Here is a 17,936-nt window from a genome sequence, read left to right as displayed (position 1 = left end):
GTGACAGCTCTGCTTCTTAGATGTGTTCTAAAACCTGATTAGGGTATCAGGAAGGGAGGCTATAGCAGCAGCAGCAACCAGATAATACCTCACAGAAATTATTTCCCTGTTCTGTGGCTATGGGGGAGGGGAGGCAGCAGACACATGCAATTAACATGTAAGCACTCACATTCCATGTCCTCATCTGACTTTTGCTGCACACACAAAAAAATCCGTGACACCAACTCAATATCTCCTGGTGCATTATTTCACCGCAATGCACCAGCTGCTTCGCTTTCTAACTGTGGCTTCCACATGACTGCTAGCTTAGATTAGGAGTTATGCTGTATGGAATGACCCTTCCAACTTTGCATCCACCTTTTCTTCCCACCCAAACATTTCCTCTCTCTGGTTTTCTTTTATTTATTTATTTTTCCTCTCTTAGTATCAGGCATGCTGTGCCAGGGACTTCAGATGGCTCCTTAACTTTTAACCTTGTTTTCCCTTCCTTGGTCTCTCTGTCATTCTGTCAGTCTGTCTGTCCTCTCAGTTTGTTTTTCCTATCCACCTCCAACCCTTTTGATTTGTTTTGGTGTAATCTATGCAGCATTCTAGTCCTTTACCTACTGATTTCTCTTCTCCTTCTCCTCCTGTTAATAATCAATCAGTGCTATATTAATTTGATTTGACAATGTTCTTGACCTGTTCACTGGAATTTGATTATCATGGACTCGGCTTGTAGGAAATGTTTTGTTTCATGATAAGGTCCACTGTATCCTAGAAATTAAAATTCACTTTTTCATTTCAAGAAAACTTCCTCTAAGCTGCCCTCTCTCAAAAGGGAAAAAGGTGTAGTTGTGCCACCACTGATATAATACGGAAATATGCCTCAAGGGTTCCTTGTTGATGTGCAGATAAGTCAGCTCTGTTTGTACAGTATTTCCCAGTTCTTGACCAATTTATTGATCATAATGGCAAGTAAATAGCTTACACTGCTTATTTCATACCAGTTGAGTTCTCTTTCTGAGTGAATGTGTGAAGATCTTCCAATAAATGTAATTAGACTCCCTGAAAGCTCAGGTCCTAAGGGATCATGGTCCCTATTAAATCAGCAAATCTTGTTAAGAACCTGACCTACCTTAGTATAATCAACTTATTCCCCAAAGAAACTAATTTAGCAAATAGAAAAACTTCCATGAATTAGTGAATGATTGCATTTGGGGTGCAGTAACACCTTCAGTTCAAAGTTCTAAGTGTCATACTTCCTGAGTATAACCTACATTAGCTCATGTGCCAAGTTGGCCAATGTATGAATGTGCACTCTATTCCAAATCACACATCATTTGTACTGGTGACCTCTTTGGACAAATAAACTTGTTCCTCAGTACAATTGGTGGAGTATTTAAAATTGGCTTCCAAAGGACAAGTCTCCATTTGGGCCCTGGACTGTCCTATGCATCATTTGAGATTTTCTTTGATACAGTGCCCTGCTACTTCATATTGTATTCCTTCTTGTGTTCACATTTTACTGCTAAATCGCAGAGAGCCTGACTCAATTTACTAGTTAACTACAAGCCAAGTTCATTTTGCAAATGTCTTTGAATTTAATACATTTAAGTTAGAATGACTCTTTGTAAAGACCACTGGATATAAAGTGATGATATAAAATAGCTGGGAAATACAAGAAGGCCAGGGGCTGGGGGATAAAGAAGGAAGGAACAAGGAAGGGAGGGCCCCAGTGATGCCAATCCCAGCTCCTTTAACTGGTGTTGACTCCTGTTGTCTTTGCAAGAGCTTTTTATATTTTATTTTGCAAGAGACTTTACAAAAAATAAAAACTACAGAGTTTTAACCAATAGCTATTTTATAATTAATGTTTATGATTTATAATTTACTATCAACTACATATATCTATAACTTATAATTAGAGATAATTTTTGAGTATAGTATTTGTATAGTAAATGGCCCCAGTGGGCTTTGTTATTGCTGTTCAAAGCATAAGTGCAGAGCATGTTGTACCTTAGCTATGTGTGTCAACATGAAGAATTGTCATGTATTTAATGTTCTTGTGAACATGGACAATGTCATGCAGCATGCCCACTGTTCATTTGTCGTCAGTCCTGGCGAATGGAAATGATCTGTCATGACATCTGCTCTCATCCCTTTCCAGAGGCAGAGGAGCTCTACCAGAAGAGAGTGCTGACCATAACCGGCATCTGCATCGCCCTCCTTGTGGTCGGCATCATGTGTGTGGTGGCCTACTGCAAAACCAAGTAAACCTTCCTCCTCCATGCCTTTCTCGCTCCTTAATGCAGAGACAAATTAGATGGCCAGTGCTTTGCAGAATCTGAGCTCCATAGCTTAGACTTGGGGATTAAAAAAAGGGGGTGGGGGAAGATTACTTCCTCTAAATAATCAATTTTGAGGATATCTCCTAAACACAGAACTAGAAAGCTTTTTGCCTATTCATGTGAAAGTGTTTTAAAGATTTCTGATAAATGTCCACAGCCCCTGAGTGAGTGGATAAAGAGCTGGAGGGACAGTCTTGTGTGGAAGGCGTGTATATGGGTGAGGTGGAGTGAAGGTGCCTTGTTCTAAACGGAGAGGGAAGGAACCAAAAGTCCATTTTAGGGCTTAGTATAATCAATTTCACCCCTAAAGAAACTAATGTGCACCAAGAAAAACTTTCATGAGTTAGAGACTGAAGGCATTAGAGGTACAGTGGTACCTTTAGGTCAAAGGACTACTGAGAACAAATTCAATTTACACTAAAATTTACCCAATAAAGGAAACCCTTCATGGTGTTTGAAATGCAGTTTTCTGAGCTATAGTGATTACTTTTCAATTCTATCTAATTAGGTTGCCAGTATAAATGCTCTCACAGTGTAAGATGTACAAAAGGAATCTCAGGGGAGGAAAATCAAGCAAAACTTTCTTTGAAAAAATAAAAGAGAAAACATTAGAATAGATTTGGGTTCCCTATATTTGGCCTTTAAGTTAGGTCCATGTTAACAAATTCAATTACTGTGTGACATGAGTTCTCTTCACTTTTCTCTCATACATATAACTTACATTTCAAGTCTCATATAATGTTAAATTAACAAGGTTTTTTGAAAGAATGTTGCTTCTTAATACTCTCTTGCCAAACCATCCATGGAAATATTTTCATACTCTGAATGTTGTGTTGAGGAAGAAAAATACTATGCTTTTACCACAAAATCCAGAGCATGGATTGTACTTTCTCAATATCCCATGATGTAATGTATTGCCGGAATTAAGTGATAGAGATAAGCCTTCATGGAATCGACCTAGTGAGTCTCATTAGATTCCATCTCAGTATTCACTGCCTAATGAGACAAAAAGCGTTACCAGAGCAGGATCATGTTACAGCTGTGCCAAAATCCATTGGCACAATATGTCCACATTCTCACTCATATACATGGGATACATCACAAACTGCTAACTGTGTATATTCAAAACTCAGTTCATTTCCTTAAGAGACCCCAGAAAAAACTATAAATGAAGTCAGTCTTATAAATTCTATAGCACAATTTTTTTTGAGATATATTCTGTCTCTGTCACCCAGGCTAGAATGCAGTGACACAGTCTCAACTCACTGCGACCTCCACCTTCCAGGTTCAAGTGATACTCATGCCTCAGCCTCCTGAGTAGCTGGAACCACAGGTGCATGCCACCAGCCCAGCTAATTTTTATAATTTTTGTAGATACTGGGTTTCTCCATGTTGCTCAGGCTAGTCTCAAACTCTTAGACTCAAGTGATTCTTCTGCCCCTGCCTCCCAAAGTGCTAGGTTTACAGGCATGAGCCACCATGCCCAGCCCAGCACAAATTATTATCTAAGAAATAAGAGTCCATTTGTAAGACTTAGGCAAAGATGGATTGATTAGGAACATTGGGATTTTAGTCAATTATCAACTTATTTGTGTTATCCTCTTTTTTTTTTTTTTTTTTTTTTTGTTTGTTTCTCAGTAAAATCACTAAATTTCCATCAGAATCCCATATGGCTTTTAAAATCTATTTAGTAAGGATGTGTGATTTCACTTATTCTGGGATAGAGTGTACACACTCCCTTCCCTCTTCCTCATCACTAGTCTATTGCCTTGAATTACTCATAGGTGTTGGTAGAATAAAGATTTGGCTCCACTGTGAAATGTACATGATCAAAAGAAAAATAAATTCTCCCTTTTTTATGTCCAGGAAACAGCGGAAAAAGCTTCATGACCGTCTTCGGCAGAGCCTTCGGTCTGAACGAAACAACATGATGAACATTGCCAATGGACCTCACCATCCCAACCCACCCCCCGAGAATGTCCAGCTGGTGAATGTACGTTGATTCTGGCCAGTGGAAAAAACTGAGCCTCTCTCCTCTGTTCAGACGCCTTGAAGTTTATTTTCGAAAGCTCTTAAGCTTTTAGCTGCTGCCATTAATCACCATGGCTTCCAGGAATCCAAGTTTTTGCCAGGAGAAAATAATGGGAACATTTTTTAAAGTGGATTTGGTTACTGTAAAATCAGCACATTTCCTCTTATAAAGTGTTCATTAAGGGGTTGGAATAATAGTGTTGAGTTTGTTCTGCAAGGAGGCTATAGCTGGGGCTTGTGTGGAGGGGGGGAGAAACAAAATTAATAGTACAATAATATAAAAGAATTTTATATATATATATCTTAGAAATACAGGCTACTCCAGTCTGTAACTGATTAGTACAGATAACTGAGCAAAGAGCTTTAGAGTTATTTTCTTAGGGGCACGTCACAGTGCCTTATGATTTACTGATTATGATATCCAAAGGATTCTGATTTCCTTTAGGGTGTGGAACGGTCAAGTGACTTATCAAACAAGCTTCTCAGTAGCAAAAGGAGAAGAGTGTCACGCCAGCTTCTTCCCTGGCCCTTTCTAAGTGACATCAAGCTCTCCAGATAAAACGTATCCATAATCATTAAAATATTTTGTTTATACTGTACCAAACTCAGCATTCAGTTTTTTTAAAAAAATACAACTAGATCATAGAATATTAGACTCTGGAGAGTTTGAAGACACTATCTTTCAAATCTCTCTCTTTTTTACAGGTGAGGGTCAGAGCTGCACTATCTCTTGGCTTTTGGACTATTGCTCCTTCTATTCCAGCATAATCCTTCTGTTTACAAATTATCACTATGATGTATAGTTTTTACATAATACACAAAGCTTGAAGATTCTATTGAAGTACCATTTTCTATCCTATAGAAAAAAAGTATATTTTGAGTGGAACAGATATATCACAGACCCAACTACAGAGTTGGTGGTTACTAAACTATCAGCAAGTCTTGTAGCAAAGACCTTCAAGTCTTTGTTGGAGTAAGGTGCTTATAGGTCAACATACTCTGTTGCTTTTCCACCCTCTAACAGTGTTCATCACAATGTTCTGCACGTTTGATAACCATATTTGCTACAAAAGGAACTATAATCTGTCCCCGTACATGTTACGATATATAAAAGGTAGAATGACTGCCTGTATTACATTTACTGCTCATGTGGTATATCTTTGGGGTTTAATCTTTTTCAACCTTATTTTTTCATTATAAAAACAGACTTAAAAACAATGCCTACTTCAGAGACTATTTGTGAGTTTTAAATAAGGTAATTTGCATAAAGCACTTAGCCTAGTGGTATTTAGTGAGTGTTCAATAATCATTAAGTATTATTTTCATTAGATTCACTGAGCTTACATTGCCTTCCAAGAAGCAATAGTGAAATGGTGCAGGGACTAGAAGTAGGTCACTGGGAATCCTTTCCTTAAATCAGGTTAGCTGTACTTCCCAGGAAGATCCACATGGAATAGCCTTTCCACTATGAGAAACAACTAGAGTTGCAAGCATAATTCAAGTTGTATATTTTTGGATCTTCATGAATATATTTAGAGCCCACAGACCATCAGACTATAAAGTGCCTTATTTCATAAAAGGGTATTCTTTTCTATTGGGTTTCTTATTATTTAACTCAATTTGGTATAAATACTAACAGCATTTAAAATGCAACTTCAAAATAGGCCTCCCTCCCTAATAGAAACAGTAAAAACTACTGTGGTTTGCTGATGAAAATAAAGTAGCATCTGGCTAGGTGTGGTGGCTCGTGCCTGTAATCCCAGCACTTTGGGAGGCAGAAGTAAGCGAATCACCCGAGGTCAGGAGTTTGAGACCAGCAACATGGTGAAACCCCATCTCTGCTAAAAATACAAAAATTGGCTGGGTATGGCGGCATGTGCCTGTAACCCCAGCTACTCTGGAGGCTAAGGCAGGAGAATTGCTTGAACCCAGGAGGCAGAATCTGCAATGAGCCAAGATTGCACCAGCACTCTCCAGCCTGGGCAACACAGCAGGAATCCATCTCAAAAAACAAAAAAAGAAAGAAAGAAAAGAAAGTAGAATCTACCTGCACTAAATAGAAATGTCCTCCATATATTATGTGCTTTGTCAAGATGTGTGACTTGACAATTGTTTAATCCCTCAAATTTATCGGTAGTGTTGTTAGCCCTACCACTGATAATAAGTTAAACATTTCAATGACATTAGTAGGCAACGTGGGCACTAGGAAATGGAAAGAGAAAGGTAAGTCCAAAATATAGAGGTTTAAAATTATTTTTTTCTAGTGCTTTGAAATTTGAAATTATGCAAGCTATCATCTCTCTGCTTCTGTTTCAGTCAAATAGCATTTAGCTATCTTCAACTTACAATAACCATGAAACACATGAATATTGGATGAATGTTTGTATGGAATTCTAGTCATGTTATTTAATTAAAAATAAAATAGAAGAAATAGGTCTTTTGCTGATAAAATGTAGTTGGGATGGTGGGCTCTACTTTGGATGTACATCCATAGAGTTTTTAATAACTATTTATCTAATCTAAAAGTCACGGTAGTCCAGGACAGGATTTTCCATCTGGTCATTGGGGAAATGGAATTTATTACAAAGCACGTGTACCAAACTAGATTTGTGTGTTTGTGTATTTTTAATTACAGTGTTAGTATTTTTATTTACATGACAATATTAGTACTTTGATTGACATGAATCTTCAAGTTGTGTCTTTTTGTTTATCCAGCAATACGTATCTAAAAACGTCATCTCTAGTGAGCAGATTGTTGAAAGAGAAGCAGAGACATCCTTTTCTACCAGTCACTATACTTCCACAGCCCATCACTCCACTACTGTTACCCAGACTCCTAGCCACAGGTATGAGAATCTGAAAATTCCATGGCATTTCTCTCAGAATGAATTGTTGTATATTGCCTTTTGATACTACTGCCTAAGAAAAGGGGCCAGCAACAGATTTTGAAAATCAGCTGGCTTTGCCCTTAATTCCTGTATTAATTTGAACCTCAATTTTTTCATTACCAAAAAGAGATAAGTATGCCTACTCCACAGGGCCACTGTTTCTCATACCTGAGATTGTCTTTACTCATGCCCTGCTACTGCTTCCCTGTGACAAGTCTGTCTTTGGCTCTGCATAATACTTAGAAGTCGACTTCTTTCAGCAAATGGATTGCCCTGGGAAGTGCACACGAGAATTGGTTAAACAGCAGAACCCTAAATTCTCAAATGCCTTGGTGATCGCCATCTGAATGCACTCACTCTACCAAGAGCAATGCTAGACCTCCAAATGTATCTCATACAACAAAATGTTTCTTTAAGCCACTCCAAGAACAGAGAGACTATAATTATACTGTACGGAGTGGCATTCAATAAATATTTATTGAATGAGTGAACAAGTGAGTATACTGTATCCTCACAAAGCCAAACTGAATCAAGATCCTCTCTATAGCAAATTATCTTTGTGGCGATTCTGTTCGGCAACAAATGATGTTGCAGCGATCTGATGCATCAGTAGTTTGAAACATTTGTCAGAATCCATTCCTTTCATTTCCATTTTTTGCATAGAATTTTTGAATGAAATATCTCATTGCCTCTCCCATTTCCTCCGCAGCTGGAGCAACGGACACACTGAAAGCATCCTTTCAGAAAGCCACTCTGTAATCATGATGTCATCCGTAGAAAACAGTAGGCACAGCAGCCCAACTGGGGGCCCAAGAGGACGTCTTAATGGCACAGGAGGCCCTCGTGAATGTAACAGCTTCCTCAGGCATGCCAGAGAAACCCCTGATTCCTACCGAGACTCTCCTCATAGTGAAAGGTAAAACCGAAGGGCAAAGCTACTGCAGAGGAGAAACTCAGTCAGAGAATCCCCGTGAGCACCTGCGGTCTCACCTCAGGAAATCTACTCTAATCAGAATAAGGGGCAGCAGTTACCTGTTCTAGGAGTGCTCCTAGTTGATGAAGTCATCTCTTTGTTTGATGGAACTTATTTCTTCTGAGCTTCTCTCGTCGTCCCAGTGACTGACAGGCAACAGACTCTTAAAGAGCTGGGATGCTTTGATGCAGAAGGTGCAGCATATGGAGTTTCCAGCTCTGGCCATGGGCTCAGACCCACTCGAGGTCTCAGTGTCCTCAGTTGTAACATTAGAGAGATGGCATCAATGCTTGATAAGGACCCTTCTATAATTCCAGTTTGCCAGTTATCCAAACTCTGATTCGGTGGTCGAGCTGGCCTTGTGTTCTTATCTGCTAATCCTGTCTTACCTTCCAGCCTCAATTAAGTCAAATCAAGGGCTATGTCATTGCTGAATGTCATGGAGGGGGGGCAACTGCTTGCCTTCCACCCTATAGTATCCCTCTTATGAAATTCCAAGAAGGATGAATAAATAAATCTCTTGGATGCTGCGTCTGGCAGTCTTCACAGGTGGTTTTCAAAGCAGATACTACCTTCGAGATGGCCCTTTATTCCAAAATGTTTTGGCTTTCCTTTGGGGAGATTGGATTGGGTTGGGGAAGTTATAGCAAAGGTAAAATAAATAGAGGAAAGTAAACAAAAGAGATATTAAATAGTAATTACAGAATTCATAGATTCTCTTTCTCCATTTTCACCTGAGCTGGAAGATGACCAGTATTTCTAGCCCATCAGTAAGATATTACCTGTTCCTATTTGTTTGCAAGTCCACTGAGTTTTACTTTATTTTATTGTCATCTCAGTCTAATCTTTGACCATTTACTAAAAGGTTTACATAATGTCAATCCCTACTTACGTGGTAGTTGCATGGGTGGAGATGACTTTGCTAGAGTCTTTCCACTCGTGGAATGGGAAGTACTTCTAGTAAAAAATAACACATTCTGGGCTTGCAGGCCTGTTGATTACTTCTTCAAGGGCCTTTTCCCCAAAATGATATTTTAGAACGTTATGGAATTTATGAAATCAGAGGTAAGCTATTACCTGTTTGTTTGCAAGTCTGCCGAATTGTATTTTATTTATTTTTGCTTTATTTTATTGTCATCTCAGTCTAATCTTTGACCATTTACTAAAAGGTTTACATTAATGTCAAATCCATATTTATGTGGTAATTACACACATAGACTAAGATGACTTTGATAGACTCTTTTCACTCATGGACTGGGAAGTACTTACAATAAAAAATGACACGTTCTGGGCTTGCAGGCCTGTTGGTTACTTCTTCAAGGGACTTTCCTCAAAAATGATATCTTAGAACATTATAAAATTTATGAAATTAGAGGTTTCCCTGCAACCAATCAATGGAAAAGTAGGCAGGGTTTAAATGGTTTTAAAACTTTGGTCTTAAATCCATATCTATGTGTTAAAGAAGTCTATCAATTCTATTTTGATTTTTTTTTGAAACATGAAAAGGAAGTTAGAGATGAAATATTTCTTCATCACTACAAGTGATATTTATCCTTAAATATTTACATTTCCCTGCTGTGCTGGGCTTCCAGACAGTATCTAGGACTACAAAATATTCCTAAACCTAGAGATTATGGAGAGAAAAGATGAATCACTTTTATACGCTGGTTGAATTTGAATTAGCATTCCTGAGAGCTTAATTTAAGTACCCTCAAAACCAAAAGTCTGAAGACTCAAAACCTGCATATTTCAGTTTCTCAGGCAGGTTCCCAGTTTAGAGACAGCTAACTCTCACATCTGTATTACTGCAAATCATGGAAAAGCAGGGAGGTTCATAGGTTTTCTGTTCCTGTTAGCGAGAGTTCAGATGATGGCATTCAGTGTCATCTCAGGTCATGCCAAATTAGACTCTGTGAATGCCAGTGTGAAGAAAAGAGTCATTTAGTGCTGTGCATTGGCAACATTTTATCAAAAGCTGAGAAATGTGACTCTGAATAAGCCACATCTTCCTCAGTGCTAAAAGTTAGGTCTTCTTATACTGGGGGAAGAAAGCATGGTGTGGAGAAACCAATATGCCCGGTGCTCTGATGGCAAGAATCACTCAGCAGTATCAGACATAGCATGACAGAAGGTAACCTGGTACAGCCAATGCTTGGGGCATCCTGAAAGACATTAACCAAAGACTGATGTAGCTGTGAGTTTGGAAGAGAGATAGACCAAAGACTGGACATAGCCTCCATTGGGGTAACTGTGAAGCCAAGATTAGGTTCTCTCAGGCTTACCTTTGACTGTGTTGGACACTGGGATGGATAGTTCCAACTTGAATGTTAACTAGTTGCATTTCATGGAAAAAATGAAAAGCACACAAATGTATGACACTGTTGTCAGGAATCAATCTAAGTTACTATGCTCTTTTTTTTTCATAAGACATAACCTTATAGCTGAGCTAAGGAGAAACAAGGCACACAGATCCAAATGCATGCAGATCCAGCTATCAGCAACTCATCTTAGATCTTCTTCCATTCCCCATTTGGGCTTCATTCTCTAAGACCCCTTGGCCTTTAGGAAGGTATAGTATTTAAGTAATACTTCTTTCCCTTCCGAATCCCTGAGCCTTGGTCCTTATATAAGCTGAGAGGTTTCTAGGACCTAATGCCTTCTTGTCTTGGCTCATATGCCTTTATTTATAATTGTGATGAGATTGAAAATCGCAAAGGCTTTGATGAGCTAGGCAATTTAGCTGATCTTTGCATGCACTTCTGTGAGGAAACTCTTGGCTACATAATTTTCTATTCCAAGGGTGTGGAATTTCCTAGCGTAAATAATTGAGCAATTATTGGAACAATGAATAGAAACAATGAATAGAAATTCTCTGTTCTCTGATGACGTAATATCATGACTCTGCCCCTTACCTTCCCTGCTATGTACCTCTTATTCCACCACACTTATGCAGGGTATTCTGTGCTCACACAGGTATGTGTCAGCCATGACCACCCCGGCTCGTATGTCACCTGTAGATTTCCACACGCCAAGCTCCCCCAAATCACCCCCTTCGGAAATGTCTCCACCCGTGTCCAGCATGACGGTGTCCATGCCTTCCATGGCGGTCAGCCCCTTCGTGGAAGAAGAGAGACCTCTACTTCTCGTGACACCACCGAGGCTGCGGGAGAAGAAGTTTGACCATCACCCTCAGCAGTTCAGCTCCTTCCACCACAACCCCGCGCATGACAGTAACAGCCTTCCCCCTAGCCCCTTGAGGATAGTGGAGGATGAGGAGTATGAAACGACCCAGGAGTACGAGCCAGTCCAGGAGCCTGTTAATAAACTCGCCAATAGCCGGCGGGTCAAAAGAACCAAGCCCAACGGCCACATTGCTAACAGATTGGAAGTGGACAGCAACACAAGCTCCCAGAGCAGTAACTCAGAGAGTGAAACAGAAGATGAAAGAGTAGGTGAAGATACACCTTTCCTGGGCATACAGAACCCCCTGGCAGCCAGTCTTGAGGCAACACCTGCCTTCCGCCTGGCTGACAGCAGGACTAACCCAGCAGGCCGCTTCTCAACACAGGAAGAAATCCAGGCCAGGCTGTCTAGTGTAATTGCTAACCAAGACCCTATTGCTGTATAAAACCTAAATAAACACATAGATTCACCTGTAAAACTTTATTTTATATAATAAAGTATTCCACCTTAAATTAAACAATTTATTTTATTTTAGCAGTTCTGCAAATAGAAAACAGGAAAAAAAACTTTTATAAATTAAATATATGTATGTAAAAATGTGTTATGTGCCATATGTAGCAATTTTTTACAGTATTTCAAAATGAGAAAGATATCAATGGTGCCTTTATGTTATGTTATGTCGAGAGCAAGTTTTGTACAGTTACAGTGATTGCTTTTCCACAGTATTTCAGCAAACCCTCTCATAGATTCAGTTTTTGCTGGCTTCTTGTGCATTGCATTATGATGTTGACTGGATGTATGATTTGCAAGACTTGCAGCTGTCCCTCTGTTTGCTTGTAGTAGCACCTGATCAGTATGTCTTGTAATGGCACATCCGTCCGATACGCCTCTCTCGTGTATGAAGTTTTCTTTGCTTTCAGAATATGAAATGAGTTGTGTCTACTCTGCCAGCCAAAGGTTTGCTCATTGGGCTCTGAGATAATAGTAGATCCAACAGCATGCTACTATTAAATACAGCAAGAAAACGCATTAAGTAACGTTAAATATTAGGAAGAAAGTAATACTGTGATTTAAAAAAAAACTATATTATTAATCAGAAGACAGCTTGCTCTTACTAAAAGGAGCTTTCATTTACTTTATTTGGATTTATTTTTCTTGACAAAAAGCAACAGTTTTAGGGATAGCTTAGACAAATGGGTTCTGGCTTGCTATCAGGGTAAATCTAACACCTTACAGGAGGACTCAGTGTCACTTTCTCTCTGAGGGAATGATCCAGCGGCTTCTCTAGTTGAAGATCAAACCACAGCTGATAAAGGTGCAATCATTTCTGACTTGTATTTTTCACTGATTTTGAGCTAGTGATTGGTTGTGTCTTCTCGGCTCAGAAGGAGGCATATTGCGGCACAAAAAGTCCAGGCCAGACAGCACATGCAGCATTTTGTCTGAAGTACTTCTAGAGTCAAACGTGCCTGCTATACGTAGCAGTGTCTTGTCATCATAGGGAAATATTTCCGTCATAGAGTGTTCAGAAGGAGTGACCATGTAGGTGGAGAGAAGCTTGATGACTCGGTTAAAATTTTAAAATGTGGATGATCATCCCTTTCTACCCTTTATTTTTCTATTTTTCCATGTTGCCTTGATCAGGTCATAACTGTGCATGAACATTTTTATCAGGAATGGCCGATGTGTATGTGATTTTTGATTAGTTAGAACTTTCCGCAAGTCATGATTCATCAGGAAATGTCGATCCTGTTGGAAAGATTGCACCTTTACTTGCAGAAGTGACCCCCACCTGTGTCCTGACCTCTCCATTTACAGGCTCCACCGCCCATTTCCCCCACCTCCTTTAATTTCTGCTTTACTGTCATAACGTAGGACTAAGATTGGTCTAAACATTGCATGTTCTCTTGTGATGGTAAATCAAAGGAAGACCTATAAGTATTAACATTTGAAATAACTGCTAATTCAGGAAAATGGAAGAAAAAAGTTATTTGAAACACAGAACCCATTTCATGGCCTGCCTGATATCTGTGAAATCAGGGCTGGAGCTTAGGTTTCACGTAGCCTCCTAGGTGCCGTGAAACAAATGGGAAACAGGATATTGGCGGGGGGAGGTTCATGAAGTCAGTGAGAGTCATTGCTTATTATTTGTGAGTGAACTGAATGTATTTCTTCACCAAATCTTGATGTTAAAAATTAAAAAGGAGAAATGACATGTAAGTAGGTCTTAGCAGAACAATGCAGGCTGGGCATGAGTCATGTTATGCTCCCACATGCTTCTGCAATCCGCAGAGATGGCTCTCTGCAGGTTCTTGAAGTTACTGTTAGTATTTGGTATCTCATATTTTCCATCACTGTTCACATGCCACTTTCTCTGTGCTCGGTGGTATCCTCATTTGCTTTTTAACCTACACTGAGAAGCCTCTGTCAACTTGTACTGATTTTTCAATTCTGCAGAAATGAGTAAGCTCACGGCATGGGGAAGAAGAGAGTCAGCCCAGTGAAGTTCTCTAAATTATTTTAACATTGCCTTTGAAGGCCTTGACTCATCCTTAGCTATTTTAATAAAGTAATTCCTACCATAAATTTAAAACCCTAAAAATTCAAGTTTCAAATTCTTTGGGCACTGGGGTACTCAGATGTCCCATTATGGAAGAATTTTGAGAATAAATAGAACCTTCTGTTGAGAACCATGAGCAACATTTTTCTTACTATAAGAATTGCTATACATTTTCCAATTGCAAATATATATGAAAATTTAAGACAAGAGGAAGTTTTATTTCCAACTTGATTCTGATCACTCACAGAGGTGGCATGTTATTATAATTGGGACATCCTTTGAACCCTTGATAAGAAAGGCCAACTGGTCAGGGCCCCCTCCCGTGGCCACTAGATTTGTGTTCACAGGGATATCTCTGTGATGCTTGTCACATCACTCTCAGCCACTTCTATTAATAAATTCAGGCAGTGCAGTGGCAATCGTAGTGTGAACCTGTGTTTCCAGCATATGGAAAGCTATCTTGGGTTTTAAGGCACTAGAAATTGCCCAGGATTTTGACAGAATCTTTGTTTCCTGGGTCTAAAATCATATTCCACTGAGGTGTATGCAGTGGAGCATAATATATGCAAAACTCTTTTTGTCTCACCTAAGATTCACTTTCTTACTTTGCCTTCCTGCCTAATATGACTTTTGCCCCCAGGAGTGCCTGGACAGCATTCTAGTTTCTACAAACTGGCCTTCTGTGTCGTTGAATGTGTCCCAAACCTGCTATCTCTTTCTTGTTTCAGTGTGACTGTCTTGAGTTTATCCAGGGTAACTTGCTCAGTAACTACTCCTTCTTATGGCCTGGGGTTAAAGGGCGCATGGCTCACATTGATGAAAATAAGGAAGGCCTAGTCTTATCTTGTATTAATAATACTGCCTGCATTCCACCAGCCAGAGATTTCTATCTGCAAAGACCTATGAAACACTGAAGAGAAATGTAGGCAGAAGGAAATGGCCACATATCACAAGTTCTATTATATATTCTTTTGTAAATACTTATTGTACATTACTTGGATGTTTTCTTATATCATTTACTGTCTTTATGAGTTAATGTCAGTTTTTACCCTCTCAACTTACTGTGTAACATTGTAAATAACATAATGTCCTTTATTATTTATATTTAAGCATCTAACATATAGAGTTGTTTTCATATAAGTTTAAGATAAATGTCAAAAATATATGTTCTTTTGTTTTTCTTTGCTTTAAAATTATGTATCTTTTCCTTTTTCTTTTTTTTAAGAATAATTTATTGTTCAGGAGAAAGAATGTATATGTAATTGAAACTATCTGAAGAATGCACATTGAAGGCCATGAGGTACTGATAAACTAAAGAATTTATTATTCAAAATACTAAGCAATAAGTAATTGTGATTTATTTAAAGTTTTGTCCATTTTCCATGAAAGACATACTGCAATAAAAATGCTACTCTGTGGAGACCTGGGAGTGTTGCTCAGCAGACTACAGCTTCAGTCTGTTAGACCAGCACCTTTCATCTCATTCCCATAGTTGTGCTAATTTAGGATTGTGTTCTGTGAACCCTTGATCATCTTGTCTGTCCATCACTTTTGCCAAACCGCCTGTTCTCGAATCATCTTCTCCCTGTCAGTGCTGTTTATCACTTTCTTCCTTGTTGAAGAGGCCACACAACCAGACAGTATGACGTTTCCTTTTTCTTCCATACACGATAATAGAGAATATTTTAGGGCATGACTGCCTGGATCCTGGCTGTTGCTATGTTTTGAAGTGACAGTAAGAAACTCCCCCAGACTAATGAAAATGTCAATGTGCCATTCAATCACAAAAGGCAAAGAAAAATGCTTTCATGGTTCAAATAGTCCAATGGCCCATAGTGGCCTAAAAGGCAGCCAGTTGAGACCCGGCCATGCTTCTCTTCCCTATAGCGCCAGTTAATTGGCTTTCCATCAGGCCCACAATTTATGGGTTCACAGTTTTAGAAGAGGAGAAGACCAAGTTGGGTTCATTCCTCTTATTCTGTCAATAAAACAAATCAAACTCATGTCTATCTAACTGCTCAGGGAGGAGCCTTTACATGAGAAAATTCTCATATTCTAAGACTGAGTCATAGAAATGAGGGTATTACTTTTCATATTGCAATTAACCTAGACAAAAGCCATATTTTAACAAATAGATATTTGCATGGTACCTTTCATGTATTTCAAGCATTTTGCTCTTTATTACAATTAGGTTAAGAGCTTCCGAAGTATATGGAGCAAAGGTCAGCAATCGTTTGGAGTGAACAGTGGCCTCCTTTGGAGTTAGGGGGTAACCCGAGACTTCCCACCAACATCCACCTCCATCTATGTATGCAATTCCTATTACCTAGTTACTGCTCCACCAGAATCATTTCCAGACATTCTGGATGTCCAGGAGATTTAAATTGTAGCTTTTGACTGAGCTAGCTTTTCCTATTTATATTAATACCTTCTTGAAAAATGCTTGAAATCTTCACATTTGCAACAGCTTTCGTTTTCATGCACATACGAACACCCAGAGAGACAAAAATTCCCAACAGATACTCTCTGAAAGCCATCACATTTTCACTTGCTCTAGAGTCAATCAGCCAACCAGCCATGCAGAATAATGTCTGAGAATAATAACTAAGAATAATGTCTCAAACTTAAAGGCTGAGACATTTTTCTCAGTTTCTGCTGTGGCTTTGTACCCAAATTGAACACTAGGCAGCGATCATAGTAATTTTGGTTAAAATTCTTTGCCTGGGATATAGTAATTGAGGCAGAAGCACATGTGTGAAGGAGGCGAGGTACTTTGGAAAGAGTGAAGACTCAGACTCACATGCAGCCAGATTGAATATCTGGAGAATTACTGCAATTCTCCCTTCTTGGTCAAAACCATGTTCTCTCTTAATTTTCAACCTCAGGCTGGCACAAGCAAACCTGAGTCTTCCTAATCATTAGATTTCTTTTCTGTTCTACCCATGAATGACAAAAGAACTTGATGTTCATGCTTTGGGGTTAAATAAGGCAGGTCTGAAACCTAGAGACTCAAGATGCTGGAAGGAGTGGAAAGTTTAGCTGAGTTTATATGAATCACTTTGTGCTCTGTGTCTGGCTTGTCCTCTTTGAAACTGATTTAATAAAGTAAATGTATGGAAACGAATCCTCCAAAAGATTAATTTGGCAGGAAATACAAATACTTTCACTTTATGAAAGACAAAACTCTCTCGTTGCTACAGGAAGCTGCAATATTCCTAACCTTTAAGGTTGTTGTTGAGTGGGGTGGTCATGCCCTCTTCTGCAGATGTCTTGAGGCTCCTGTTGACCTCCTGGTACTGCAATTAGTGGACTTCTCTGGGTAGCTACTGATTTTGAATTTTAAGTACACTTCAAAACTTTATCCACCAGGAAAATAGGAAAAAAGTTTGGTTACCTGGAGGAAACCTATTGTGATCTACCCGAGCTTTTTAAAAACAGGCTAGGAGAAGAAAATCAGTAATTTTTAAAGAAGAGACAGAGAATGGGATAATAGTTTCACCCAGGATCTCTTTCTGACCCTTTCCCTTCCAATGGACTTATTGGAACAGAATTGGAAAGAAAAAAGACAACTCTGCCCACCCCACAGCATGCAGAAAAAGCTAAAAGAATTACTCTGCAGATCTGAACATCTTTAATGGCTTATGTACAGATTTGCTATACTAATGTAGAGAGAAATGAACTATTAAATAAAAATCACATTTTATAATATTTTTATGGCTTAAAACATCCTTTATCTCTTTCTTGTTCTCTTTACATGATATCGTAAGCGATGAGGAAAATTTAGGCTCAGGAAGGTTAAAACCTTTCTTGGAGTTCCATGTCTTAGTGAGCTGCAGAGCTGACATTTGTACCCAGTTTTTCTGACTGCAAATCATCTTTCTTTCTATTGTATTCTTCCGCTTTCCCTGCCTCCAGCACAAATAGGCTTTTCATTTTCAACCCTCCTTTATGTGTATAGTATGTTACATCTA

The 17,936-nt window shown here is 39.0% G+C and overlaps 1 protein-coding gene across 18 annotated transcripts in view; it reads left to right on the top strand.

Moving 5' to 3' along the window:
- NRG1 (neuregulin 1) overlaps positions 1–17,671 on the top strand; it is a 1,128,933-nt gene extending 1,111,262 nt beyond the window's left edge. For 11 of the 18 annotated variants that reach the window (XM_032287950.1, XM_032287948.1, XM_032287949.1 and 8 more), the window contains 5 exons: positions 2,150–2,252; positions 4,197–4,323; positions 7,077–7,207; positions 7,959–8,165; positions 11,196–17,671. In XM_032287950.1, the coding sequence (XP_032143841.1) occupies positions 2,150–2,252; positions 4,197–4,323; positions 7,077–7,207; positions 7,959–8,165; positions 11,196–11,850 (1,223 nt within the window). In that variant the 3' untranslated portion in view covers positions 11,851–17,671. Of the gene's footprint in view, positions 1–2,149; positions 2,253–4,196; positions 4,324–7,076; positions 7,208–7,958; positions 8,166–10,649; positions 10,792–11,195 lie in introns of all 18 variants that reach the window. The other 7 variants (XM_032287954.1, XM_032287963.1, XM_032287962.1 and 4 more) reach the window with 2 other exon arrangements.
- The last annotated feature ends 265 nt before the right edge of the window (positions 17,672–17,936 follow it).

Source organism: Sapajus apella, unplaced genomic scaffold (assembly GCF_009761245.1).
Source record: "Sapajus apella isolate SASKATOON/1434 unplaced genomic scaffold, GSC_monkey_1.0 scaffold21, whole genome shotgun sequence".
Lineage (NCBI taxonomy): Eukaryota > Metazoa > Chordata > Mammalia > Primates > Cebidae > Sapajus > Sapajus apella.
The sequence above is the reverse complement of the archived record's forward strand: the minus strand, read 5'-3'. Positions and strand labels throughout refer to the sequence as shown.